General features: G+C 39.3%; 2 protein-coding genes across 2 annotated transcripts; both read right to left on the bottom strand.

Moving 5' to 3' along the window:
• Window positions 1–418: 418 nt before the first annotated feature.
• LOC129245134 (venom serine protease) lies at window positions 419–2,128 on the bottom strand. The gene is made up of 4 exons (XM_054883137.1): window positions 1,915–2,128; window positions 1,754–1,852; window positions 914–1,082; window positions 419–841 (listed from the first exon to the last, which is right to left on the bottom strand). The coding sequence occupies exons 1-4, from the start codon at window positions 2,126–2,128 to the stop codon at window positions 442–444; spliced, it is 882 nt and encodes a 293-aa protein (XP_054739112.1). The 3' UTR covers window positions 419–441.
• Window positions 2,129–2,759: 631 nt separating this feature from the next.
• LOC129245133 (venom serine protease) lies at window positions 2,760–9,299 on the bottom strand. Its single transcript, XM_054883136.1, has 6 exons — window positions 8,567–9,299; window positions 4,134–4,360; window positions 3,746–4,064; window positions 3,588–3,686; window positions 3,354–3,513; window positions 2,760–3,252 (listed from the first exon to the last, which is right to left on the bottom strand). Exons 1-6 carry the CDS (start codon window positions 8,589–8,591, stop codon window positions 2,871–2,873), a joined length of 1,212 nt encoding a protein of 403 aa, XP_054739111.1. The 5' UTR covers window positions 8,592–9,299; the 3' UTR covers window positions 2,760–2,870.
• Between the last annotated feature and the right edge of the window lie 18,223 nt (window positions 9,300–27,522).

The raw sequence follows: 27,522 nt of genomic DNA, 5'->3' as shown, positions 1-27,522 counted from the left end.
GCTCGTTCCTCGGCAAGCAGTGGTAAACCTCCGAGTGTCATGAAAAGAATTCTCATAAAAAACCATTTGCGATCAGAGGCGGCGTAAAATTGTATATCCCTTGGAATATACAAAATTTTATTCGCACAGGGTTTCCTAATAGAAACAATTTGATTCTGATTCTCCAGGTCTGGCTAGATTTTTTCTTCTCCGAATTCTCTGTAGTCGCAGCTCTATGCCAAGAAGCCACAACTCTTCAATGTCCTTAAAGCTTTCGTAACTCAAGCTTTTGTTCAAATTGCACCGAAAAAAAGACAATCGAACTCACATCTTACCGCATGACATGAAGTAAGACTACGTTTTTCTTGTATTTTACATTTTTTCCAAACTAGTTCAATTTATAAAAAATCTTTTCTTACCGTCTTAAGTACTTACAATACAACAATTGGTATATTTTGATGCCTAAGGTGCACACACACCTTCAGCACTTTGCACATATCTCCAGATCCAACGCAGATAAGTCGTGACCCGTGTATTTACGCCCACCGCATAACGTGCCCCACACGGCCCACCATAACTGATTACTCCAAGCGCATACATGCGTGATGGCTGTGACGGCTGTTGCTGTTGCCTGAGGATAACCGGACCGCCCGAGTCGTATTGGCATGAGTCTTGTCCTAGACCACGAAAGTCGTAGGTGCAAATTTGTGAGGGAATGATGGTGGTATTGAATTGTGATTCGCAGGCACGATTTTCGACAGTCAACAGTTCGATTTTTTGTAGCGTATTTGATTTGGGGCCGGCAAAGGAGGTGGTACCCCAGCCGGTAACATCCACGGTGCGGTAGGTGAATAAATCAGAGCTAGAGAAGATAAAGGTACGAAAATAAATTTGAATGAATGATGAAATGCGAGGAATGGGTGTTTAGACAAACGCTTGTAGTAGCGGCAGACAAATGGGTCCAACACCACGAGACCATTCAATGCGCGTAATGGTGATGAGCAGGGCCAGATCGTTGATGACACTAATTGTAGTGGAGGCATAATTGGGATGCATGATAATCTGCTGTATACGATGTTGCACGGCAAACATGGAATCGGTGGCTGATGGGATATCAGAGAAAAGAGAACGCGAATGAGTGTTAATTTGTGAGTAGGTGGACTAATGTAAGTTTATCTCTTTTGAATTTTGAAAATATTTTTCTTGTGGATGGTCCTTGTAGTTTGATAAATGAAGTGGTTCTAGATAAAGTATGTGAGAGAACTAAGAAGGCAGGGCAAACATAACTATGAATTATAAATAAAAGTAAAAAGTAGGGTATGGGTTAATGAAATCAAGGCAGAAATGAAAAGGAAGAATAGTGAGAAAAAGTTGTTTGCAAATCAAAAATATAAACAATAGTTCTATCTGATTGATAGCTGAGTATCCAAATGTTTTTATAGTATCGCCGTTTAACGGGCACAATTTGGCGTTGGAAACTTTTTGTTTGTGATTTGTATTTTCTTTTCCAGTTGTAGACAGTTGCTCATGATCTCTTATTAAAAAATTCAAATAAATTGGAAAATTATTTTTATATACTTCTTCCTGCAGACAAAAGTCTGATAATTTACGGAGATCCCTAGCTCTTACTGTAAGTAGAGCCTTGAAAAATCGCTGACATAGGAAAATAAGGGAATGAAATGATGCCACAAATATAATTGAAGAAATACCCAAATCTTCAGTTTGTTAACTATTGTTATATAAGTCGGTTATTTTGCTTTTAGCATCTACTCACTGCTGCTTAGGTCGTGATCTCCCACATAGGCGATAATCCTCCGCGGATCTGATTGTACGCGCATACAGTGCGCCGCTGTCATAATATGACGATTACTCACTAAAAATGAAATGTTTTAAAGTATACAAAGATTTTTGGATTAGCTGTCATGTACTACGCACCTATGCTGCCACCGCAGAAAACCTGTTGCGTCGAGCTGAGATCTCTCAAGGCAACCATCGACGGATATTCATGCTTGGTCGCCTCTTGGCCATTTGTAATGCGCGTCTGTGTGGTCCAGCCGCAATTACAGGGCTGCTGCTGGGCATAAGCTTGGCAAAAAAAGCGACCCTGCTGATTGGTGTTCGGTGTGGCTGAGTAATAACCCACAGTCATAGGCCGAAAATATGAGGTACGCCTAATATTCGAGTCAGAGCAGAATGTTTCGCCTTCACGGAAATCCAAGTCACCATCGCGTGAGATGTAGAAGTAGTTGGTGCCGCATGCGTTGGGATACTAGAATGAAAAGTCAAAAGGTCGAGGGGTTGTTGGGTTAATATGATACGGTTTGACTTAAAAATTGCCGTACTTACCACTTCAAAAAGACAGTTGAGCACTACTACATACGCATAAGGCGCTATTATGCGAAATCTGCAATTCGTGCCAGGTCTGTAGGCATTCGGATAGTTAGGCGAGGATATATTGACTACTTGTTGGTTGGAGGGCAAGTAATAGTCCTGTAGCATACAATTAATTTGGGCTAGCGTCGTAAAGAGTTGTGCCCACAGCAGAACTGCAAGTAAATATACTTTTGGAGTCCTAACTGAGTAAATCAGTGACGCTAATTGCAACGCCATCCTTTTGCGATTCGTTCTACTCGATGATTGTACGAAAAGTGTCAGCTTATTTCAGCGCAAATAAATAAACCATCATAAGAACTCCATTTAACCCAAATTTGCAGCTTATCGCAAAGTCCCAAGAGCTTTTGCCTCCCTAACCAGAAATCTTTAAATAAATCTTGCATTCCTTAAATCAACATTCATTTCTATATATTTCTTACTAATACACATGCACATTTTTATTTTTATATACACAATAAAATAACAACAAACAAGTGTACAAACATATTTCAGCAATATTAACTCAGTGGCTTAACACACGTCGTATAACCCGTTTGTTGGCGTATCCAACTCAAGTAGGAGGTTACGCGCGTGTTCACACCAGTGCCATGAGCCAGACCGCAGGGTTGTCCGTAGCTGATACAGCCAATAAGGAAGAGTCGGGAGTTTCGCAATATCACCGGACCGCCCGAGTCGAATTGACAGGCGTCACGGCCAGAGCCCGAGTAGTCATTGGTGCAGATTTGTGAATCATAGATCGGTACGTCGTAGCTCTGCTGACAAACGGAATTTTCGATCACCATGAGATTGGCTTTCATTAGCGCATCGCTGGTCGGACCGGCAAAGCTTTGTGTTCCCCAACCAGCGACGTCCACATAGTTATAAGCAAAAGTCGCTGAGCTGGAAGAAGGTAAATAAATATCTGTATTCGGCACATTTTCTGTGTCACATTAACTCTATGTGCTGCTGAAAGCTTTAACTGGAAACAAATTGACACTTACGCAGATGGTGGTAGGCAAATTGGTCCTACGCCACGTGACCATTCAATAATTCCAGCGGTTTGAACAAGAGTAATATCGTTTGTGAGCGGCTCATCAGTGTAGCCGGGGTACGGTAAGAATCTTAAAATTGGATACGAAGCAGCATAACGCGAGGAGTTCACTATAGGAATGAGAGGGAAAATCGTAAAACGCTAGACAATCGGCGTAGTTTTGAAATTCCACTGAAAGCTATACCTTCAGAGAGCAGATTGAAGCCAACGACCGCTGTAATCTTTGCTGCTTCTGGTTGATAATTTTTGCAGTGGGTAGCGGTCAATAAATAGCGATGTGAAACTTAAAAAATGAATTAAAGAAAAATGTAATACTCACTCCTTACACATTTATATACTCACTAATCGAAGCTCCACAAAAATTCGTATTAGTCGTCTTATCTTGCAGCGCCGCCATAAATGGAAACTCATTGGCGCCCACTTTTTCTCCATTAGCGATTTTCGCTGTTACCGACCAACCACACTCGCAATTTTGCTTTAGAACAGTCAGCGAACAACGGAAGTTGCCTGTAGATCCATAAGATGCATAGGCTATGGTGAGCCTGCGGAATAGCGAGTTCCTAGTGAATGTGCCTTGGCCACAAAATTGTTCCGAACCGCGTAATTGTACGTCGCCTTCGGTGCTGACATACAAAAATTCTGTAGTACAAGAACCGCCGTTCTACAGTAGGGGCAATATGATAAAAATGATTAGCGACATAATTAGAAGATTAGTTTTGAAGTATTTTACCTCTGGCATGTTGACTGTACAATTCATTTGGATGAAATAATCATGCGGTGCTATGAACTGATAGCGACATGATGTGCCTGAGGGATATCCGTTGGGATAATACGGAGATTGGACGACGTAGGAGGTGCCTGCGACTATGTTATAGGTGTTATCGCAGCCCTCAAAGAGTGCAAATCCCAGTTGGATGTAATTGAGCAGTAGCAGCAGCAATAGGCTGTAGATTAAGGCTGAAATGGCGGAACAAATGGGTAAGGATAATTAAGGGCAGATACAGTAAGCAAGCACCGTTTCTAGAGAAAATTGTATGTCTACCATAAGAGTTGCAAAACAGTATTTACCAGCTTAGGAAAGTATAATCTTAAGGTCTTGTTTTCGTTTTCTAGTTTTTAGATCATGATTTGCTAAAAAAAATTGTTTGAACACAAATAAAACCAAAAAAAAAACAATCAATTAATTAGAAAAACAATAAGTATATATAAATAAATTGAAAATGAAGTCAATGTCCTTAAACTTTGACAAAACCTCTTAGGCTCGAAAAGCGCTTTTAACCTGTGACTCCCAACTGTGCTGGTTTATAGCGCATTATTTCAACTATTAATCATTCTAATCTTTAGCTTCAAAATCCGTCATAATGAAAGTTAAATTAAAATACAAATTTTTCTGTGACGAATAAGATTTTTTTGATATAAGTGCAAAATTAACTAAAGTAAGGTAAGTTGTTTCATCAAAATTCAATAATTTCATTAATGTTAAGGCAATTCAAAATAAGATTCACAAGACAAAATTCACGTAGCACTTGCAAATTGGGATGGGAGGTGCATACGCGGGATGCCAATACCGATATGCTGGGAACCCGGGATGAGCTGGTACTAACCCTGGGATAACAAACATTTTGAAATACCTAGGTTTTTATAAAGAAGTAGAATTAGCTGGTTTATAGGTTTTGTTTTTGTTGATTTTTGTTAATTTTTACTTAATGTTTTCAAAACTACTTTGTATATGTTTTCTAATTTCTGATGCAAACGTTCCAGAACTACATTGTTTTTGAAATACAATTCAAAATATGTATTACTTAAATATTTGTCTGTTTCCTTTAATAAGTGATTTATAAAATCAGTCTTCTTTAAGTTTTGTTTGCAAATGATCTAAATGCTTTCACTCATATTAAGAAAGTTATGTATATTATGTCCCGATGTGAATTCCATTAAGAATCCCAGTATTGCGGGATTACTAAAAAATCATCACGAAATCCTTTGATCCCTAATGCATATATATATTTTGTTTTCCTATAGTAATTTGCACTTTGTTTTGAATTTTCCCTAAAGTTTAGGGGAAATGGAATATTTCAAGCTGCTAAAATATTTCAAAACTTCAAACTATGCATAAAATTTCAATAAAGATTTCTAGATTTTTTCGCTGTAAGCAGTTTTATAGTTCATTAAATTTTAGTACACAAAGTGCAAGTTTCAAGTCACTACAAAATACCTTTAGTTTTCGCCTATTTTCAGACTTTTTCTCCCATATTAAAAATTTTCAAGCATGAATTTTGTATGAAAAAAAAGACTTGCCATCCTCATTATACTTGCCATCCACGATTTCCAAAATTTTGGTTATATTAAGTCAATATTATTAAAATAGCTATTGCTAATTTACGAAATGGTTCAGATTGAATTTGTGCAGAGTAGCTGTACGGCGACTGCCGTAGTCGATTGGATTAGAGCATGAGTAAGAGAAATCGTAAGGGTACGAATTAATAGCGGCTAAGTCAAGTATATTAAACTTTCATAAGCCACCGATTATTGTCATCCGTATACGCTTTTGTTTCTTAAAAACTTAAACTTAACTTATGCTGTGAAATAGTATTAGCGATCCAACTGGCTTTAGTGGTGGCGTCACCTTTGTTAGTAGAATTTGTACTGCGGTCGGCAAATGAGTTTTAAACAAATAAATATAATGAACTACCTTGAAATGTCTTTGAGATGTGATGATTTTTTTCACCGTAGCCCAGTAGGAAGTTTTCGACAAATTTTGTTCAAAAATGGCCACAGAATCAAATCTTTGACCAATGACTTTGGAAGAGATTGTAAGCCCAAATTAAATTTTTTGCTTTTATTATAGCAAATCACACCCTTGAATATAAAGGAATTTTCATGAAAAATTGAAATTAGGCAGATTAATTATTTTGGGAATTGCTCAGTGGCGATGAACTATCTGTAAAAAAATAACGAAAAAGTGCGTGATTTTGCTAAAAATAATAAGAAATTGTCTTTGAAAGTAATTGAAATGAAATTGGGTATTCCCCAGAGAATCATGGTTACCATTTGAATTCAATCTTTGGGTCTTCCTAAGCAGATTTTAAGTTTTGGTGACCATCACCCTAAATAACGTAAATTGGAATAAGGTCAGATTTTTATATTGAAGCAAGAGTGGAATATTTTGATTAATAAAAACTATTTTAGTTAGGGTTAATTTGAATGCTCGTATAGCCAAAAATTTCACTGGTTTCGTGTTCACTTTTTTTTCTTTAAACATATTTTCTTTCATTGCTCAAATGTTTTGTTCGAAGCTTCCGAGCTTTTTAACAATTTGAGCAAGTAAAAAAATTGCCAATTTTATTTATCAGCATTTCTTTAGGTTTCCGCTCTTTAGGTCTCTGTGCTTAAATAACTTATAAAACTAAAAAAGAGGTACAGATAAACAAGTGAAAATAACAAAACCATTGCTCGAATTTCTCGAAAAAGCTCGACATGAAATTTTCAGGTAATGAGCATTGAACGGATGTGCAGGTACTCGTTGCTCATTTGCCCGAGCTGTGCGAAAATGTGCGAACAAAATCGAGAGCTCTACGTTACAGGTAATTTTATAGATTTACTCGTGCAAATGAAAATGCAGGGGCGAGTAATCGCTGCTCAAAAACGGATCAGACTACACAATCCCCGACCTAAACTTCAAGAAAGGCTTTACGGTACGTTTTCCACCGAGAGCCGAGTGGAGCAAAGGAGAGGTGATTGGAAGATACGACATCGAAATTTATACCGATGGTTCTAAGATGAACTGTGGTGTGGGAGCTGGCTTCCATTTGGAGCCACTCAACTTATCTCAATCAATTCGTCTTCCTGATTATGCCACCATGTTCCAGGCAGAACTCTTAGCGATCAGAGAAGCATGCAAATCCCTAGAACTCTACAAGGAAGTTGGTGCAAGAATAGCTATCTTTTCAGACAGTCAAGCAACTATTAAGGCCTTAGACTCCAACTACATTTCATCCAAACTGGTTCTACAGTGTAGAGAGGAGCTGAAACTGCTCAGCCATTGGCTTGAAATTACCCTGATATGGGTTCCCGGTCATAGGAACCTACGGGGCAATGAGATAGCGGATGAGCTAGCAAGAAAGGGCTCGACACTAGACATAGCAGAGGCGGTGGCAGTCTCCACCCCACTGAACACACTAAAAGCATCCATTGCTTCACACTAAAAGCATCCATGCTTTAGCCGAAAGAAGATGGAAGCAAATACCTACATGTATTACAACAAAAAACACATGGCCGTCATACAAAATCCAAAGGACGAATGACCTGCTAGGATGTTCTCGGCCAAACATTTCACGCATCACTGCAACTCTTACAGGACATTGGAAAGTAGGGGATCATGCAGCTAGACTCAATCTACCCTTCAATCCTATCTGTAGAAGCTGTCAAGCGGAAGGGGCGAAGGAAAGTCTTTTCCACTATTTATGTGAATGTCCGGGACTAGCCAGGGCACGACTCCGATCCTTCGGTAAGCCTTTCCTAGAGCAAATTAAGGAGATCTCAGACATCGAGATAAAGGATTTGCTGCTATACTTGGACCTCACAAAATGGATCTGACTTGGAAAGCAAAAAAAAAAAAAATAAATAAATAAAAAAAAACATCATCATCACACGAGATAGTGGTAGTAAAACGGTGCTGGTCACTAATTAGGAGCATATTCAGCTCAGAAATGCTCAACCACCTCAACAACAACAACAACAATCGAAGGCAGACAAAAATACAGACCATTACAGATATCTGAGAAAGTTTTACAAAGTAATGAAGCAATTCGAGTCCCTTAAGAATTAAGAACACGGCTGGGTTTTTTTCTGGACATAAATTGGTCTCTACGAAAAATAATTGTATTATATTTACATACATTCCATTGCTTCGCGTGGTCAACCAACTTTCAAATAAAAATATGTGTTAAAATTACAACTACAATCGAATGCAGAAAAGGAAACAATGCAACTGGACTTGTATATCGCAACTAATTTGTTGCTTTCGCCACTGTTCAATTTTCTTTTCTTTTAAGCCCTTTTTTCCTTCACTTGATCTAAGCTTGCACGCTTTACATTTTTATGTAAGAGTTATTTGAATGTTTTCTTTTGAAAAATTATTCAAATTTTGAATATTTCACTCACTTTGTTTGTGCGTCATTTCGTTCATTACCGTTCCGCCGACGAGTTACACTTCCGACTGATAGTACCGTTAGTAAATGGTAACTAGGTGTCTGTTGCCGCAGTAAATTTAGTGAGGGATCTTACTAAATCGTACGAAAACAAAAAGTTTTGTTTATGCAGATAAAAATGTGTGTGTGTAAGTATTGATATTTGCGACAGATTCGGCTGATAAGCAGCAACTAAGATTATTTGCAGATAATACGAAACAGCAAATAAACATAAAAAAACCGAAAGAACATCAAGTAAGAATGTTGAAATAAATGGATAAAAACACTTGTTGCGGTACAAAGTCAACATGTACTCGTATTAGTAAATATGTATCGTATTACTGCCGCTATCGCTGCTGACACAAGTCCGGATTAAGCCACGCATCAAAAAATGAGAAAAATGTGTTTTTCTTTATTTAGTAGTCCATATCCATATTTTCCTACACTTCGTACTCCTATAACAACTGCGCACTTCTGTATACAGTTACTTATCCCGCAGCTTGACGCGATTATATTTTGAAAGCGTTTGACATTATACGCGCACTCTTTGCTGATTTAATTATTTTTTCAGTCTATTTGCGCAAATGTTAAATGGTTGTCAACAATTGTCACTGTCATTGAAATGTTTCGGCAGGCGGTGCGCACTGTATGCGCTGAGCTCTCGAGCTGGTGTTCTAAGCTGATAAATGAGTTTGGTCGACGCTTAGCTAATTCGTTTAAATAGGCCGAATTCCGTTGGTGTAAACTGTGAGCCAGTGGTGCGAACTTCTTTCAGAAACACAGACATAAATAATGTGTTTTTTTTATTTGTATGCATTTCGAAATAAGTTCGGCTTCTATTTTTGATTTTGTTTTATTTTTTGCTTTAAATTTCAGTTCATATTTTACTGTAATAGAGTCAGATTTTTATTGCTTTGTGTAATCAGTGAAGTTAATTGTTGTTGCAAGTGTGTATCGCACTTATTTGTACAATTGGCGGGTAGCGGAAGCATTCGCTTTGTGTGGTAAAAAGAGCTGACTGAGTTGCGGTGGTGAGAATAGGTGGGTGACAGTTTGCTGATAAAAACCAATACAATGCAATTCTAGAATTTGTAGCGGCATGTTTTTGAACTTGAACGATTGCTGCAATCAACACATATGCACATATTTGTGCCTACATACATACATATGCACATGTGCTGCAATAATCTATGCCGGTGTTGAAAAACGTACCAATAAAGACTATTGTGGGTTATATATGCAGAATTATATTAAAATCTATATGTAAAGGGTTCTTTAAAAGGAGCTCTTGCGTGGAGCTCTTGCGTGGAGCTCTCGCTATACACGGACCGTCTGAAGAAGCTATAGTTGATAAAATTTGCGGAGAATATTTTTCTAGTCCTGGTATTTAAACATGTAACGTTCGGAAAGAAAGTCATTTTGATGAGTGATGAGGCTCTTTTATGGTTAAGTTGCTTCGTAAGCAAAAAAAAAACCATGTATTGCTAATATTGTTTTTTATAGTTTCTGGTACATGTTCGAACAACATAAGCGATCAACTAATATTTCGATTATTGCAGCAGTTGAGCGACAAGTAGGAGTAGGTGTGCCTTATTTTCGTGCGATGAAGAAGGAACTGTGCATGCCAGTACTTCAAAGAAGTAAACAGATACCTCTTACAAAGAGGATAGTGCATCTGGACCAAAGGAGAGCAAGCATAGCACATCTAATCTTAAAAAAAAGAGAAAAATCACTAAATCTATATACGATGAGCGCAAAAATCTCATCTGCAAGGAGCATAAATCTAGTACTTGCCCTCGCGCCTTTAAAACAATTTCCCACTTGCCATACTGTGGGAAATATCAAATTAATTGGGTAATCTTGGACTTCGTTATGGCAACGACGATCGGGCAACTTAACGCCCCTGCACTCTTTTCTGTGAGCCTACGTGAAATCTGTGGCCCATGCAGCCTACCTTTGTAGACTTTTGTCACTTTGAAGGCTAAAATAACTCGTGTTTTACATGAAATTGAGCTCTTTTTATGTGCATAATATCATATTTATCATCAGTGAATATCCAAAAGTGGCTCATTAGAATGCGTGACCTACAACAGCCATTTTCCCTAATTATATTTCACACATAATGTAAACTGTAATGTAAATTCGCCCAAAATCGCTTAAGCGATTATCCCACCAATCAAGACGAAGAATAATGTAAGCTGAGGCGAATAGCTATAAACAAAAAAATTGTGGCAGTATCACTGTTTGTTTTTATAATAATATAAATAATTATAGTTGAGTTTGCCTTTTTGGCGATTATCCACCTCGATAGGAAAATTGGGTGTTTATATTTTCTTTGTTTTCATAAAGAAACCTGCATTTGAGCCAACCTATATAAGCGGGTGTGCATTTCTTGTTAACTTATTGACTTGGAAATTTTTCTTTTATTTAGATGTGAGCCCCTATTTTCATGACATTTTACTTGTTTTCTTTGTGTCGTTAATTACTATTTTTATTGAGTTTTGTTTACATAATTTTCACAGCTTAAACTGAAAGCGCTTATCGCCTAATTTTACTGAGCAGCAATTACAATGATTTGTTTTTGGTTGTTTGAAATTTATGTAAATGTAGCGTTGCAATTGTCTTATACTGCCTATTTACCGATAAAGAAAATGGGAGAAGCTTGTTCTTACATTAAGTAGTTTAGACATAGAAAAATTAGATAAGTAGCTGCCCTTTCAAAGCTTTACACTTTTTATAAGGGCATTCTATCAGTATTATAATAGGGTTCTTTTTTCTAATTTTGGGATCAAGATGATTATGTAAAATTTTGAGAGCATCAAAATATCGATAATTATTAATTATAATTAAAGAGCGCACAGATCAAACATCAATGAAGTCTTAAAGTTGATCTCATTGAGTTCCTATTACTCTACAGAAGTCTCCGATTATATTCACCTTATTATGCAGTTGCAACTGCGGAAGAGTTGATAAAAGTAGTACCACAGAAGCCGCCATTAGATTTCAGTGCCCCTGCAACATTCGCGTCTGTTTCCATCCTTTCCTATGCTCGTAAACCCCAGTCTATATAAATAGATGGACTTCTCTGTGTGATATCAAAAAAGTGGAGCAAGAAATATATCTGAAAATATTATATTTGTAAATACTGCTTTAAAATTGTACGGCATAATCTGAATGCAAACACTATAAACAAAATTTTACTGTAACAAAGACCTACCTTTTTTGAGCAGCCGAAATATAAATTATCTTTACTGCTTCTAAGTTTATTCACTCATTTTTGTGGAGATGCTGACGTCATTTAGTTAACCAATGGCTGAAAAAGTAGAAAAAAAAAAAAACAAATGGCTAAAGTAAATAGTTTAATAAATTATAAAAAGTGTGGTTCGAAAAGTTCGATTTAATAATCATACCTTGTTTTTGTGGACTCGCAATAAATGTAAAAAATGTATTTTAATTCATTCAATTCACTCATTCAAAATATTAATGTATTTATTCGAAAATATACGCTTTGTAGTACAAAAGGGTAAGAAAAATTGTCGCATCAATTTTTCATACATAGATGATATTTGCTGGATGCCTTGGCGCCTCTCTGATTCCATTTACTTTTTTATAAACATAAAAGTGAGGTAATCAATGTCAATGTTTTATTAATAACATATGCTTGTGTTGCCCAGGTCACTAAAAAGTATTACTCATGACCTCCGATCTATAAAGTGCCTCGGGACCTCATATATATAGACCAAGTCCTGTCGAAGCAAGGGTGATGTATTACAAAGTTGGGCCATGCGAATCAAAAGTGTGAGCGTAACTCATTTCATACGCATTCACATCCCCGTTCAATCAGACGGCAATGAAGTTATATGAACGTAGGCTGCGTTGTTTTTTTCGGTTATGTCAGAAAATCAGCTGGTTGGTTCAAAAACGCCTTCTGTCAGCGTCGATGTAGGCCATACCTCTGCATTTTGCATTTCGTGCTGTCGAAGGGATTGTAGAGATTTACGGGATACTTGAATTCACATCGAGTTAGCCGCTGCCGACCTAAGGACCGTATCTTATAAATATACATACAAACTTTTCAAACGAACACTGTAGAGCAAGCAAAAGCAACAACAACAAAAATAGTACTTTAGTAAATGTTCCGATTGGCACGATCGAAATGAAGAACTGCTAGGGTAACACTTTTCGTATAAGTTTAAGTGCTTTGGTAAAGTGCAATTTACAAGACAACTAAATGGAATTTGAATAAACCAGAGATCAAAGTTTGATAAACCAAATAGATGATAAGGACGAGAGGGCTTTATTCCATACAAATTTGATTCTATTTGAAACTTTGAAAGAGCTAAACTGCTTTATGGAAACTCAGAATAAATTCGCAGGACATCCACATCTTTATAACCACTAAAGAAAATTTAACCCCTTTGGCTTCCAGATGCTCACTTGTCTAAAATTAAAAAAATGTTTTTTTTTTATATAAATTTAAAATTGTATTATTATTATTATTATTGTTTGGCTATTTGTACACTGCGACCTGAATAGATCTATTGTGCAGTTATGTATCCCTCTCGAACAGTTTTAAACTACTAATAAATCCTAAAACTGCTATAGGCTTAATTTCTACCAGGAGGTTTGGATTTATAGGTTATTTAATCTGCGTCGTCCCACTGCTGGGCAGTCGCATAGAACGTGTTCTGCTGTTTCTTGTGCCTCTTTGCAGAGTCTACAAGAATCGTTTTCTATCACACCTATCTTTTTCATGTGACAATTATGTTTACAGTGTCCTGCTAGTAGTTCATAAATTTTTACAGATAAGATCGGCAGCTGCTGCTAGCCAGTCAAGTATTTTCTAAAATGTCGGTGTTCTTTTAAATAAGATAAGAGGTACTTTATTTCTTTGTTTTTACTAGGGATCACTTTTATATGTTCTTACCTACCCAAAGACTGTCAAACAATACGACCTAAGCACATTCAGCCTCACTTCTCTAGATTTGCTATACCTGCTAAACTGATGCCGTGCTTCTTCAGGGCCTTTCTCAATTAGTGGGTAGCATTTATTTCAAATAAATTATTTATAGTTTCAGGTTTCAATATTTTCTTTAACTTTAATTGAAACAGCTTCCGCAACGAATTAAAAGAAAAATCTTTTCAAGTTACAATCAAAGTATGGTGGTGCATGAAAGAGTGAAAAAACATTAATCGCAAAATATGAAAAATTAGAATTTCTGTGATAAATTGTAGTTGTCACTACTTGGAAAACGAAATGAGAAAAAGTGAAAAAATTCGAAGCACACATAAAACGCAGACGAAGCATGGAAGAGCGAAGTGGAGTTTGAAATGAAAGCCATAAATACCTAATAAAGGAAAAATGAAAAATGAAAAATTAGAAATGAAAAAGCAACGCAGCAGTAGCAAGTGAACGCTTGAAATATGCGTGTAGCAGAAAAGTCGTGCAGCCTAAAAGTAGGCAGCTTTCATGCATGCATGCATGCAACCACATACAAACATATATGCACAAAAAAGCCTCTATTTATGTGCGTGCTACAAATACAACTAGTTTTTATAGCCGCCCACTACTTCTACGCCACAGCACTAATCACCATTTATGCAAACATTTTTTCTGCCACTTTTCGCTTTTTTTGGGTTTATTTTGTTGCTTGTGTGTGTGTTCGTGGTTTTTAACAGAAATTTTTAATTACCCTCCACTGTTACGAACGCCAACAACATTAGCTAACGCAAAGCTCCTAATACTAATGAAAAAATGGCTGGTGTCGCGGATGCTGCGGATGGGTAGATGGGCGGTTAGGTTTAGTCGCTGTTACGCTGTTATGCTGCATGCTGCTGCTGCCCACCACCGACGTGCATACACTTTTCGCGTTTTTCTTACTTTTTCCTCATTCATTTGCTATTGTTGTTGTTCAAGTTGTTGCTTTTGTTAATCATCAGCCAGTCGGCCTGTTTGGGGATGTGCTTTTGCGGTTACTCCGTTCGCACGCAACTCAATACACAATCACACGAACCCATAGAAACAAACCTACGAACACTTGCTGCAGTGTGCTGCATAATGTAGTAAATGTAAATACAAGTTTGTACCTGTATACGTGTGTGTGTGTGTGTTATGTATTTGTGTGGGCACACGCACACTACCTTTCCGCCAATCAGCTCAACGCACAAAAATTGTGGGCCGTAAGTGTATTTGTTGTGTGCCGAGGCCAAAATTGGAGCACAGCAGTCTGAAGAGGGGTGGACGGCTCAGCTGGTGCTCTCTCATTTGCTCTTGGACATGGGTGTGAGAGTGATTTTGAGGTTTTTAGCTTTTGTCCTTTTTGCCCTTGTCACTTTGTTTGTTTTTGCCGCACGCACTTTGGTCACCAGGCGCTGACTATTAGAGTTGGGGGTTGAAGAGCTGTAAGCAAAATTTTATCGCTGTTTATTTCTAATTTCTCCTTTTCGCTTTTTTAGTTTTCCTATATGATCCAGAGAATAACCACAGCTGAAATTAATGATTTGAATTTAGTTTTTATGACTTCATCGAAAGAGCAATAAGTCCCATTTGGGGAAACTCCAATTGCATGTCAAACTTACGAAAGCTAGCAGGGTCAGTTGATTTTAGTTAGTTATGCGTTTAATTTTAAGAATTCGTAGTAACTTGTTTTCTTCAAATAACTACCAAGATTTGATTTTTTGTTTTGGTTCAAAGGATTTGTTTTTGTTTTTCCTTGCATTTTGTTAAATACTAAATAATAAAAAGAGATTAAACTCAAACTTTGATACATGATAAAAATTTATGAAATGTTCAGCTGCTAAAATTTTACAAAAAGGATAGCAAATAAATCGACTTAATGTCTAGAAAATCTTTCGAAATATTTTTTTTTCACATTGAAACAACATTTTTAAAACTATTAATTATTTTTTGTTAAAAACATAAATAGATAGAAAAAAATATTCATAAGTATAAATCATACAGAAGAATTTCTTTCAATTAAGGTGTAAAGTTAAAAAACCAAATTTATTCATAAGAACAGATTAAAAAACAAAACGAAAATGAAATGAAAAAAAGTCTTAGTTAAATTTTTTTGGCTCAGAATAGCGTAGAACCGATTTTTTTTATCAGCAAAAAGAATTTAAAGTACATAGAGTTTAATATATTTCGGTCAAGTATTCGATAAATAACAAACTCAAGAAAATGCAAATTTTTCTATTCAAGCGAGTTACGCTGTGTGCTCATAAACTACTCCATTCATCTCTTGCATTTAATTCTCAATACCATTATGAAATAATTAATTGTAAAATCATGCTGCGTGCTTATCATACTTAGCCCATTTCTAGTAATAGCTTAAGCGTTATGCGAACCAAGCTCTCTGGCTCTTATCAGCTTCACAGCCGCTGAACTTCACGAGCTAACAAGCTCAAATTTTCGATTGAGTCGTATCATATGTTGTCGTTTTATTGACCGACCGAAATTTTAAATTTCCATCAGTCTTATCAAATGAACTTTGTCTGGTAGATGGAAAAGCTCTTAACCAAACGGAGTTGGTGACGTTGGTAATCTGACTTATTGCCACCGACTTTACTCACCTTCCCAGATGATAGAGAAACTGATTTCTGATAGCGAAAGCCTTGCAAGAATCGCATGCAAATTGCAAAAACTGCGCCAATATAGTACCATTTTCCAGCATTCTAAGGCCACTACTGTGACATTCAATCAGAGTTCTCGTCTAGCCTCGACAGGTCATTGTCCCAACGTAAGCAATATTCGGCAACATTAGTATTTTGTAAAATCTTTCTAGCAAACTCTTAATGGAGAGTTATCATCATGTATGTTCCGGAGACATTTCTAGGCTATCACCACATTCCTTAAGAAAGACTTTTTTGATAAAGCGATAGAAAATTAATAGGTAACCCTTTGTAATCGCCCTCATCCTCTAATAATACCCAAGTTTTGTTACTGTGATTGGGACAATTTTCTATATCATAGAATGCATTGCAGCCATAGCAGATAGTGGCAGTAGGAAACTTAAAATACAATTTAGAAAATAGAAACAAGGAACGCACAAAACTACAAATTTAAATTGAATGGCAGTAGTAAATTGGAAAATAGAGCAAAAACGTGTATGGTAAAAAGCAATTTACGTTAAAAATAGGCAACCTTTAGGCGTTCAGATTGTCGCTACCACCATTGGGCGGGACTCTGCTCCCCCAGCTTTCCTCCAACTGTCACTATTGTTGTGCTCTCTGCTGTACTTAAGGTAAGTTGCATAAACTCGCTCTCTTTCCATCCTATAGTGCGGCCTCACTCTGGTAAAGGTATGGGTGAGCATTTCCATCACTCCGTTCTCCCCCCGCACAAATGTGATTAACATAAACACACCCAAAATATATTAACAGATCCCTTGGCAGCCACCACTACGCCCCTCATTTTACCGCAAAACAAAACTCATTTCATTTTTGTTTCCTTTTTATTATTGTACATATGTAGAATGTTGCAATAGAGCGAGATGCCATTATCATTACTCATTTGGCCGCAAGCGGAAATAAAAACAAACAAAAAATTGTAAAATAAAAAGCAAGAATAGGAAGCCAACCTAGCTAAAAGCAATAACAATGAGGAATAGAAGCATATTTTTTAAAGTCTCAGCACGCACACTGCAAAGAATGAATGTGGAAAATTGGAGAGGAAAAACCTACACTGTACACAGCTGACTCTGAGCAACACCTCCTTGACGGCATGCCTAGCAGTTAACTGTGAAAATGGAAAATTCATTAGAAAAATATTCACATACAAATTTATAAATTTATTTGTACATTTGTAGTGGACCCAACCCAATCAGATGCGTTGTTCGCATTAATCAGACGCTAGCGAAGCTGAATAGAACAGGCCTCTGTCCCAGCGGATAAGCGAAAATGGATAATGGAAAATGTGAACGTTGATTTTTCTGCAAATGTTCCACCCAACAACTAATGTGGTCAGCACACATTTACGTGGCATATGAACATATTTGTGTGTTTGTAAATACTACGAGTAAGTATACATATGTATATACATACACATATTCAGCATATACAAGCACATACAATAAACTATACTTATGTTTAAGTGTATCATATTTTTCGTAGCAACTTTACAGCAACGCGCGGGCGCGCCTGTTTTCAAATGGGTGTTGGTAGGTAGCCAACAATAAGTCTAAAAGCACGACCCACACACACATCGACACAAACGTACAAACATGCATTGGTGCAGGCAGCAGTGGTACGCCAGCCCCCATAACTGCCTAGCCGGCCAACAACAACCAATCAAAAAATTTGTTTACGAATAGTATTAAAAAAGAGAATGACGAGTAAAGCAGCGACGAGAAAAATGTAGATGTGTAAAAAAAAATTTAGCAGCAGCAGCTCTGCAATACCAGCCAACACTGAGTGCGTTGCTTACGAGTGTTTTTTATCTTTTCCGCTTCCTTTACTTCTTTCGCTCGCGTGTTGCGAGAAAAAACGAAACAGAAAAGCACGTGTTCGCTGAGCAAACGTGTTGTTGGCGCTGTGTGAAGGTACTGTGTTGGGGTGTAGGAGGTTGCTGTAATCCACGAGGCTGACCAAGACCAGAGAGAATATAATAGCGAGAGCGCGTGTGAGCACAGCAAGAGTGGGTGCGCTAGCGTCGCAGCAAAGAATGCCACTGCTGTGATAATGCAATGCTTTTGGATATGATTTTTTTCGTTGCAGCTCCAGCGATGCCAGCGCTTGTGTTGCTGGCGTCGCCAACTTTGTCTCTCCGGAATAATGCAAAAACTATGAAACGAGTTTTCAGTGCGCCGCCAAAGGCCCAATGTGGGCTCTATTAACAAGTGTGCTCACAGCAGCAACACTGCAGTGCGCTCTTTCACGGTTTTTACATTTTTTCTCTCCACAGTGAGCAGCGTTACTTGGGCTCATTGTGCCGCTTTTGCCTTTTTACATTCAGTAATTTTTTGTGTTGATGAATTCTGCTCGCATTATGCTTTGTAATTCTGTAGCTGTGCTTTCGTTAAGTTTTTAGTGCTTTGCTGGCGCTGAAGGTAATCAGTTAATGTGCGGAACTTTAGTTGGGAAATGCGCAGACATTCACTTGTAGTTAGCTTGAAATTTTAAATCATATTTGTACTTAGTATTTACGATGGAAAACTATGAAATAAATAAAAACTATCTACATATATGCGACGCCACTACCTAAATTGTCATCAAGGTTATAACCTTCCGTGCAGGTGGTGGCGTGGAGTTGTGTCAAAATTACAAGAGGCCAAAAAATTTTCAGCCATTTTTAGCCTCATTTTCGAAGCTAAGGCGGTTTCTCTGTAGTTCCCATGAAGTTCGTTTTTTGGAAACTTGCCTCTAAACGGGATTGTTTAAACATCGACATAATTGACAGTTGTGTTCCCTATCTAATTTGTTTCTCGAATCAGCAAATTTGCAGTTAGGTCCCATGAGAGGTTCCCCCAAAAAAAAGGTGTCCTACTTCTACTGGCATGCCTTGGAACTTCAGATTCCCTAATCTATCCTTCACTATGAGTAGTTGGGAGGTTAAATGCATCGGTATTTTATGGCGTTGGTCACAGCTTCTGAAAATACATTATTGCAAGCGCCTTTAAAGTTTAGAAAGGCAAAGGCTCTGTGAACTTGTCTTTTTTGTTAGCTTCTTGGTTACTTGATGGAATGAAAGCCATTTACGCTAAGTGCATAGAAGACCCTTTTTTATTTCACATTAACATTAAGTTCATCTTTGTGATCAATTCGTTTACCAGATTGCATGAGAAAATGATATGAAAATTAAGATAGCAGTAACTGCCATTATAAATAATATTAATTTAATTTAATTTAATATATGGAAAATAACAATAAATTATTATTTTACAATAAATAAAAAAAGGAGCACTAGCTGCCAGGGCTTACGGCTCAAATATGAAAATATCACTTGTAATTTACTTGCACACAAATTAATTTACATTTTTACATTCCGCCCCCATCCTCGTAATCCGCAGCATCAGTTTGCTGTATTTTTCGCGATTAAATAATATTAAATAATATTAATTAAGAAAAACATGTATGGAAATTCAAGACACACCAAAAAAAACAAACATAAAAATAAGAAAAGTACTGGTATAGTAGGCCTTTCGGACTTACGAATCTCCAATTAAACTGAGACAGTTAAACTCCAGAAATGAGCGTAAATTGTTTCGTGGATGCCTCTTGTTCGTTACTACGATTTGTGGTCTGACGGTTTGTGAACAGAGCACCAACCGAATCCCTATACGCAAATAGTTCAGGATTCTTCCTGCTTCTGAAGGAAATCTAAGGCTTTAGAGGACGAACGCCCAGACTAAATTATAGAGATTAAGCTCAGAAGGTTTTGCCATTGAGCACCATTAGACACATTTGATTTATGTAGTTTATGGATTGGTGCGTGACTATCAATCGGAAGTGCACAGATTCAAAACTCGTGGTAGAAACACCAATTGATAGAAAAAGACTGCCTGCCGTAGGGTGACTGCTATAAGGAAAAACCCGTTTACCACAGTTTACCGTTTCATGCCCACAGTAACTGTTGAATCGTATAAACGTACAGGGTAGCTAAATCACTAAAGTCGACAAAGACGATGCTTCAAAATATAAATATCCTCAAGAATTGTTCAGGGCATAATAAATAATAATTTGCAAACGTAAACATAAATCACCTAATCTAATTTGCATACCTTAGAAATTTGAAGCTCTAAGTTGAAATCATTGCCTTTATCAAAATTTGGCACCAGAAATGACAAGCGAAATGAGCGGAAGTGGTCCGGTATGTACTTGTGTGTGTATGTGAGTGCGTTTTGTGGGAGTGTCGATGCGTGTGTTAATTAATTTGAAATTGCGGAAGTGCAGCAAGCAAACAAGCAGACATACAAAAACACATACCACCCTGATCAAAAAGTTCCTGGAACAACCCCGTAGGTGAAGCTCAAAGTGACCTCATTTGAGTTCTGGTTTTTTCTTGTTAGGTCGCCACATCTGTGATAAACCTTCCTACCGAAATTTTATCGCCATTATTGCTTGACATTTATAAAAATTACGCGGGGTTGAGTAAATCTCCCTTTTATGAGTCCGACATGTAACCCAGACATCAAGTGACAAGTGAGTGGAGAGCTTCGAATGAACCAAGACCAAAAAAACCACGACGTTTTCAGTCAAAAAAGAAAGCGATGCCCACGGTTTTTATGGATTACAACGGTTTTGTACACCACGGATTTTCGGCAGCAGGCCGGACAGAGGCACCGTTGCACAGTGACGCCATTATCCACAAATTTTTGACCAAGCCCGAAACAAATACCATCCAACATGATATGGCTGCCTGCGACTTCTTTCTGTTTGATCGAGTCAAAAAATACGATGGGGAACGCGTTTCACAGCCGAAAAATCGAAGACGGCTGTGAAGGCTATACCGAAAATAGAGTTTCAGAAACGTTTCCAGGTGAATAAAATACTAGCATAAGTGCCTTTCAGTTGAATCGCAGCATTTTGAAGGCGATAATATCACTTTTGAGGAATAAACTTGTATTTTGAATTTTCTGAATATATTCCGGGAACTTTTTCATTAAGGGGGTTATATGTAAGTGCAGTGCACATGCTAATATGCAAAGAGGTTATGCGAATCCACATACATAAATACCACACAATCCCACTAAATACATACTCACATATCGCACTTGCGAGGTGGCAAGCCACAAAAATGTTAAATTTGCAAATAAAACAATTGCATTACACAACTCAATTGAATTTTATGTTGTGCGTTCTGATTGTTATTATTTTGCATATACATCTCTGCATGTATGCGTGTATGTGCATATAATTGTTATAACAGCGTATTGTGCATTTTACATTTATTATTGCTGCGTTCTTGTTGTACTCAATGTTTCTGCTGTTTTTGCGGTTAATATTGCGTAACTGCGAAGCCACACCGCTACAAACTCCTACACATGCAAAAACTACTTACGTATGCGTAAATTGTTTGAGTTGCTTATGTGTGGATGTGCGCGTGTTTGTGGATGTGCTCGAACTGACGCAAACTGTGGCCAAATGGTGTACTCAAATAGTTTGTTAGGCGGTATATGTAGGTAGGTGTGCCCGACGTACACACGCTCACACACATCTAGGCGCTGTTGTAGGTGTTAATATTTGCAAATATGTTGACACCTGGTATTACACACATACGTGAATTTACTTACATGCTCGGGTGCGTGTGTGTATGTATTTATGCATTTGCACGCATTATTTGTGACGGCAAATGCCAAATGCAACAATTCACAACAATAAAACACCAGTGTAAAAACGTTGCCCAGCAGCTGGGTATTTTTTTTTTTTTTTTTTTTTTTTTTTTTTTTTTTTGGAGGTGGCAAAAAGCATTGAAAGCCGAAAAGTGTGAGACTTGTCTTTCGACTCACCCACTAAAAACCCCACCCCAGCTCCGTTTCCCTCCCGCGGGACGACCGTTAGGTAATACTTCACGGGAGGGGGAGCGGCCTATTGCCTCTTCATGAAAATCTGTGCTGATGTTCAGCACGTCGCAGTTTGGTATTTACTTATCTTTAAGTACTAATTCTGGGAGGGGAGCGGCCTATTGCCTCTACTTGAAAATCTGCGCTGCTGTTCAGCGTGACGCAATTTGGTTATTCCTAATACCGTTAAGTATTACTAGGTACTACTTCACGGGAGGGGGTGTGTCCTATTGCCTCTACTTAACAATCTGCGCTGTTGTTCATTGCGACGCAGCTGGGTAATTACTATCCTTGCCATGTTACTGACAGCGGACCAATGTTCTTCTGAGTCAAGCATGATATCTACTAGGTTGCTAACCATTATTGGCTTCCCCACCCTATCACTCAATTCTACTCTTTCCAGCTCGAAACGAGGGCAGACAAAGAAAACATGTTCTGCATCTTCAACTAGACTGTCGCAAAAGGTGCAGTACGGGTCATCTTCGTGCTTAAATCTATGCAGATAAGCCTTGAAGCATCCATGCCCACTAAGTACTTGGGTCAGGTAGAAATCTATCTGACCATGCTTTCGATTTATCCATCTTGTGATATTCGGGATCAATCGATATGTCCATCGTCCGTTCATGGAGTTCCTCCATTCCTCCTGCCAAGTACGGATGCTTCGCTCCCGTTCAGTCCTTCGGTTAGTCAGCTGTGCTGGATCCGCTCGATGTTTTCGTATTTCGGCGAATTCTAGTGCAGTCAGCTTAACTGGTAGCATACCTGCGAGGACTAATACAGCATCTTCCGATACTGTGCGGAATGCACAGCACACCCTGAGGGCACATAACCGGTATACCGATTTAATGCCTTTCATGTATGTGCTGCAGTTAGTTGCTTCGACCCAGGCTGGTACCGCATATAGCAAGATAGATGATACCACACTGCTAAGCAACTTCCTAGAAGCCTGCCTAGGTCCTCTCGTATTCATCATAATACGTGTCAATGCGGTTACAGCCTTCGCTGCTTTATCGCTGGCGTATGTTAGATGCTGTTTAAAGCTTAACCTGTGGTCGATCATTACTCCGAGATATTTAATGTACAGCTTAGATTCTAGTGCGTGGTCACCTACTCTGAGATTTGCTATTTCAACTATTTTCCTGCTACTGATGAGAACTGCCTCTGTTTTATGGTTTGCAAGGCTTAAACCACTAGTGCGCAGCCAATCTTTTGTGATTTCGACCGCTTGGTTGCAAATCGCTTCGGCCTGGTTTAGGAATTTAGCAACGACTACGATTGCAATGTCATCAGCAAACCCTATGATTTGGGATCCTGGAGGTAGTTGGAGACGCAAAACTCCATCGTACATTATATTCCAGAGGAGTGGGCCCAACACTGACCCCTGTGGTACTCCTCCGGTTACTCTGTACCTTTTCATTCCTTCGTCGGTTTTGTATTGCAGCACTCTGTTAGTGAAGTAGCTTGCAACAATTTTCCGAATGTAGGCTGGGACTCGGAAATTCTCCAGCGCATTTAGGATTTTGCCCCAGTTTGCTGTATTAAATGCATTTTTTACATCTAACGTTGTGACTAGGCAATACTCTTTATCTCCGTAGAGCCAGCGGGAACCTTCAATCGCTTTGTGGGCGATGCGCTTAACCGCTATAACAGCATCTGTGGTAGAGCGTGTTTTACGGAAGCCATATTGGTGCGGCGATAACCCTCCGGCACTATCGATGGAAGATTCCAGGCGATTTACAATTAGCCTCTCCAGTATTTTCCCTGCTGTGTCCAGTAAGCATAGTGGGCGGTATCCTGAGGGGTCTTCCGCCGGCTTAGACCCTTTTGGTATTAGCACTAGCTTTTGCAGTTTCCACTCTTTCGGGAATGTGCATTCTTCTAAGCAGGAGTTGTAAACATCCACAAAGATTTCTGGATGCTTTTGGATTGCCAACTTAAGGGCTTCATTCGGGATCGCATCGGGCCCGGGTGCCTTATTGCCTTTGATCTGCTTGCAAATGTGCAAAATTTCGTCAGCGTTGGCCAGGCATCGATTTCCATCGTCCTCCATACAGCTGGCCGCGTTGGCTGCGATGCCTTGCTGTTGGGGGAACAATGTTTTGACCACGTTGCGCAGAATAACCGGGCACGTCGTGGGCAGCGGTTTGAAGGCTTTTGTTTTTTTCATCACCAGCTGGTATGCAAATCCCCATGGATTGCTGTCAGCATCCTCGCATAATTTTTGGAAGCACTGGCGTTTGCTGCTCTTAATTGCGTTTTTTAGCGTTTTCCTTTTTTGTTTAAATAAGAGTCTGTTCCTTTCAAAGCTGGCCGTTCCTCTTGACCGCTGATATGTTCTTCTTGCTCTATTGCATTCTTCGCGTGCTGCAGAGATTTCTTCCGTCCACCAGTAAACGGGCTCTCTGTGGTTTTTGTTAGGCCTTGTTTTACTCATAGCTGCATCACATGCTTTAGTGAGTTGCCTCATGACTTGGTTAGTTTTTTCAGCCGCATTTCCAGTAGGTGTAAAATTTGCCATCATTATCTCGAACACTTCCGGGTCCAAAGTTCCCACCCGGTATCTGACCTCGTGCGAGTTAGATGACTTCGGCTTATCATGTTTGCCTATAGCGCAGAGTATTGCGAAGTGATCACTACCAGTGTAATACTGGCTAAGGGACCATCTCGTACTACTCACGAGGCTAGAGCTAACAAATGTCAGGTCGATTATTGACCCTTTCCCTGCTCTTTGGAATGTTTGCTGGTTCCCGGTGTTCATAAGCGCTATGTCAAGCATAGCAAACGCTTCTAAAAGGGCTTTACCTCTAGGGGTGGTTCGAGGGCATCCCCAGTTCACTGCCCAGGCGTTAAAGTCGCCCGCTACAATGACCGGACTATGATCTTTAATGTCGTGTGCAAGTTCTTCCAGTGCGTGTATGGCTTCCGCTAGGGTTAGGCTAGGTGGAAGATAGCAGCTGTAAACAAACAGCTTACCAACACGGGCTCGTACATAGCCACGTGTTGCGTTTATACTCGTCATTCGTGACCTAGTCATTCCACAATTCCATATAGCCGATTTGCCTGTTGTGTCGGATACCCAATCATTCCCATTTCCGTATTTATAGGGTTCGCTGAGTATTGCAATATCTATCTTGTGCTCTCGTACAGACTGTTCGAGCAGGCTTTGAGCCTTCTCGCAGTGGTTTAAATTCAGTTGGAGTAACTTCATTTATGTCGCATTTCTTTGAGTGCTCTTTGATATAAAGGGCACTTGTTGCTAGTCATCGCGTGTGCGGTGTCGCTTATTTGTTTCTTTTTGCAAATTAAGCAACTTGCTGTTTGGGTACAACTCTTTGCCTGGTGATCTTTACTGCCGCATTTAAAGCAGGACTTGGTGAAGTCGTCCGTACTTTTGCATCTCGCTGCGACATGCCCGTACTCCATGCACTTGAAGCACCTTTTCGGGTCAAGTTTTTCTCTAATACGGCAGATAACTAGGCCAATCCGTATTTTTCCTGCTGCTGTAAGCTTAGTGGCGATCTCTGGTGTAACTTTAAGGGTCGCCGTTTGCGTCCCACCATAAGCTTTTCGCAAGTTAGCAACTGCAGACAAAGGCACATTTAGTTCCCTGAATTGGCTAGTTATGGCTTCATGAACTTCGTCTTTCGTCGTGATTTCGTCGAGATCACGAATTTCGATTTGGTGTAGTTCAGTTAGTGCCCTTACTTCCACTACACCTCCTAAGGCAGCTTTAACTGCTTCGTTGATCTTCTGAGTGTTTGGATCAGATGATCGCTCAAGCACCAGTAGCAAGTCCCCATTTGCAGTTTTCTTAACACCATATACTTTCGAGTTAAGCTCCTGCAAACTTGGCTCTGTTTTCACACGTTTTAGAATGTCAGCGTATGAGACATTGCCAACGCTTTTCACGACGATCGCGTCTTTACGGGGCGGTCTCTGTCGCCTGCGATTTCCCCTCGTGTTTGCTTCGTCTCTTTGTTTCCCGTCTATTTTTGGGCTTTTATTGTTGTTTGCTTTACGGTTTTTCTTATTTATTACCGTGTTCCATCCTTCGGAGCTAGTTTGCTCTTTTGTTGATACCGGCGTTGCCTTCAGTGTTCCATCGCGGTCACTTTTGCTCTTTTTTGCCGGGCTTTTCCGGGCAGCGACTGTGTCTATACCTCTCTTTGGCGTACCATCCGTGACGCGCTTTATGAGAGGCGATGTTTGCGTGCATTCATTTTTTGCTTCGAGAACTACACTTTTTGACCCTTTTAGCATCCTTATTCTAGAAGTCAGAATCGACCTTTCTAGCTTCTTATGGAGCTCCGAAATGCTCGAAACCAGATCACGCATTGGCTGGTTAATGTTACGCTTTGGGAGTTCCATCATCTCCGTTAGCTCTTTAATTTTGGCACTGATGCTGCGGTTGAGCTCTTCTGTTGTGGCCTCCTTTGCGACACTGCTGTACTGCATGCATGGTGACGCAGATCGGGTTCTTCCAACCAACGGAGGCGAATGAGCCAATCTCGAGCTCCTTTGAAAGGGGTTTTTTACCAGCTCCCCACTGCTGTTACTGCCGTCTGCAGTCTCCTTTGGTAAATCCAATGATGGATTGGTTGTTGCTATTTTAGCTTTCTCTAAGGTATTTATGTTTAAGTTCTGATTGTTTAAGTTCTGATTGCTTGAATTCATGTTGTTGGACCCCAACTCGTAAGCCGTTATCCCTATCCCGGTGCGTAGTCACTTATTCATGATTCCATGGTTATCTTTGCATGCAGGGAGGCCATGCGAGGGTTGACGAAAGCTCCTTATGAGAGCCTAAGTTCAGAGCCGAATCAGTGCTAACTAGGAATGTTACATCTAGACCTACGCCGACACTTAATGGCGACGGGATATGGAGCGTTCTTAGAGATTTGCCATAGTTTTAACGGGGTGGGGGCGGCTGCACCATTAACCTGAATGCCATTTCAGCTAGATTTCACTCTGCTTACTAAAGAAACAGAATAGTGCAGCCGTCAGCTCGTGGCAGTATGTTCCAAACATTTTCCAGTATATCGTAATTAAGACCTTACTGGGCTCGGTCTTAATGTAGATCATATTAAATTAGCAGCCGCCCCTAACATGGGGGACAGACGCTGACCAGGGAGCCGCCCAATATGAGTCAGTCGCTTCTGGATTTTTGTATTTTCACCATGCCTTTGCATGGTGAGGGGGACACTTATTTTATTAAAGGCGGTGTCGTTTCGCCTTTGTCACAGAAACCTCTTCGGATTAGCTAGCTTTTAGACCGCTTCCTCCGTTTCTGCCGCTCATTGTCGGGGGCTGCTTATTTGTTAGAACTTATTCGCAACTAACCTGCTACTACAGGCCGTCCGGCTATCCGCAACCTGCCGACCCCCACGGTAGCTTAGAGCCCAGCTTAGTCGCCCGATCCCTGGGGCGCGCGACC

The sequence above is a fragment of the Anastrepha obliqua genome, chromosome 4 (assembly GCF_027943255.1).
Source record: "Anastrepha obliqua isolate idAnaObli1 chromosome 4, idAnaObli1_1.0, whole genome shotgun sequence".
Lineage (NCBI taxonomy): Eukaryota > Metazoa > Arthropoda > Insecta > Diptera > Tephritidae > Anastrepha > Anastrepha obliqua.
The sequence above is the reverse complement of the archived record's forward strand: the minus strand, read 5'-3'. Positions and strand labels throughout refer to the sequence as shown.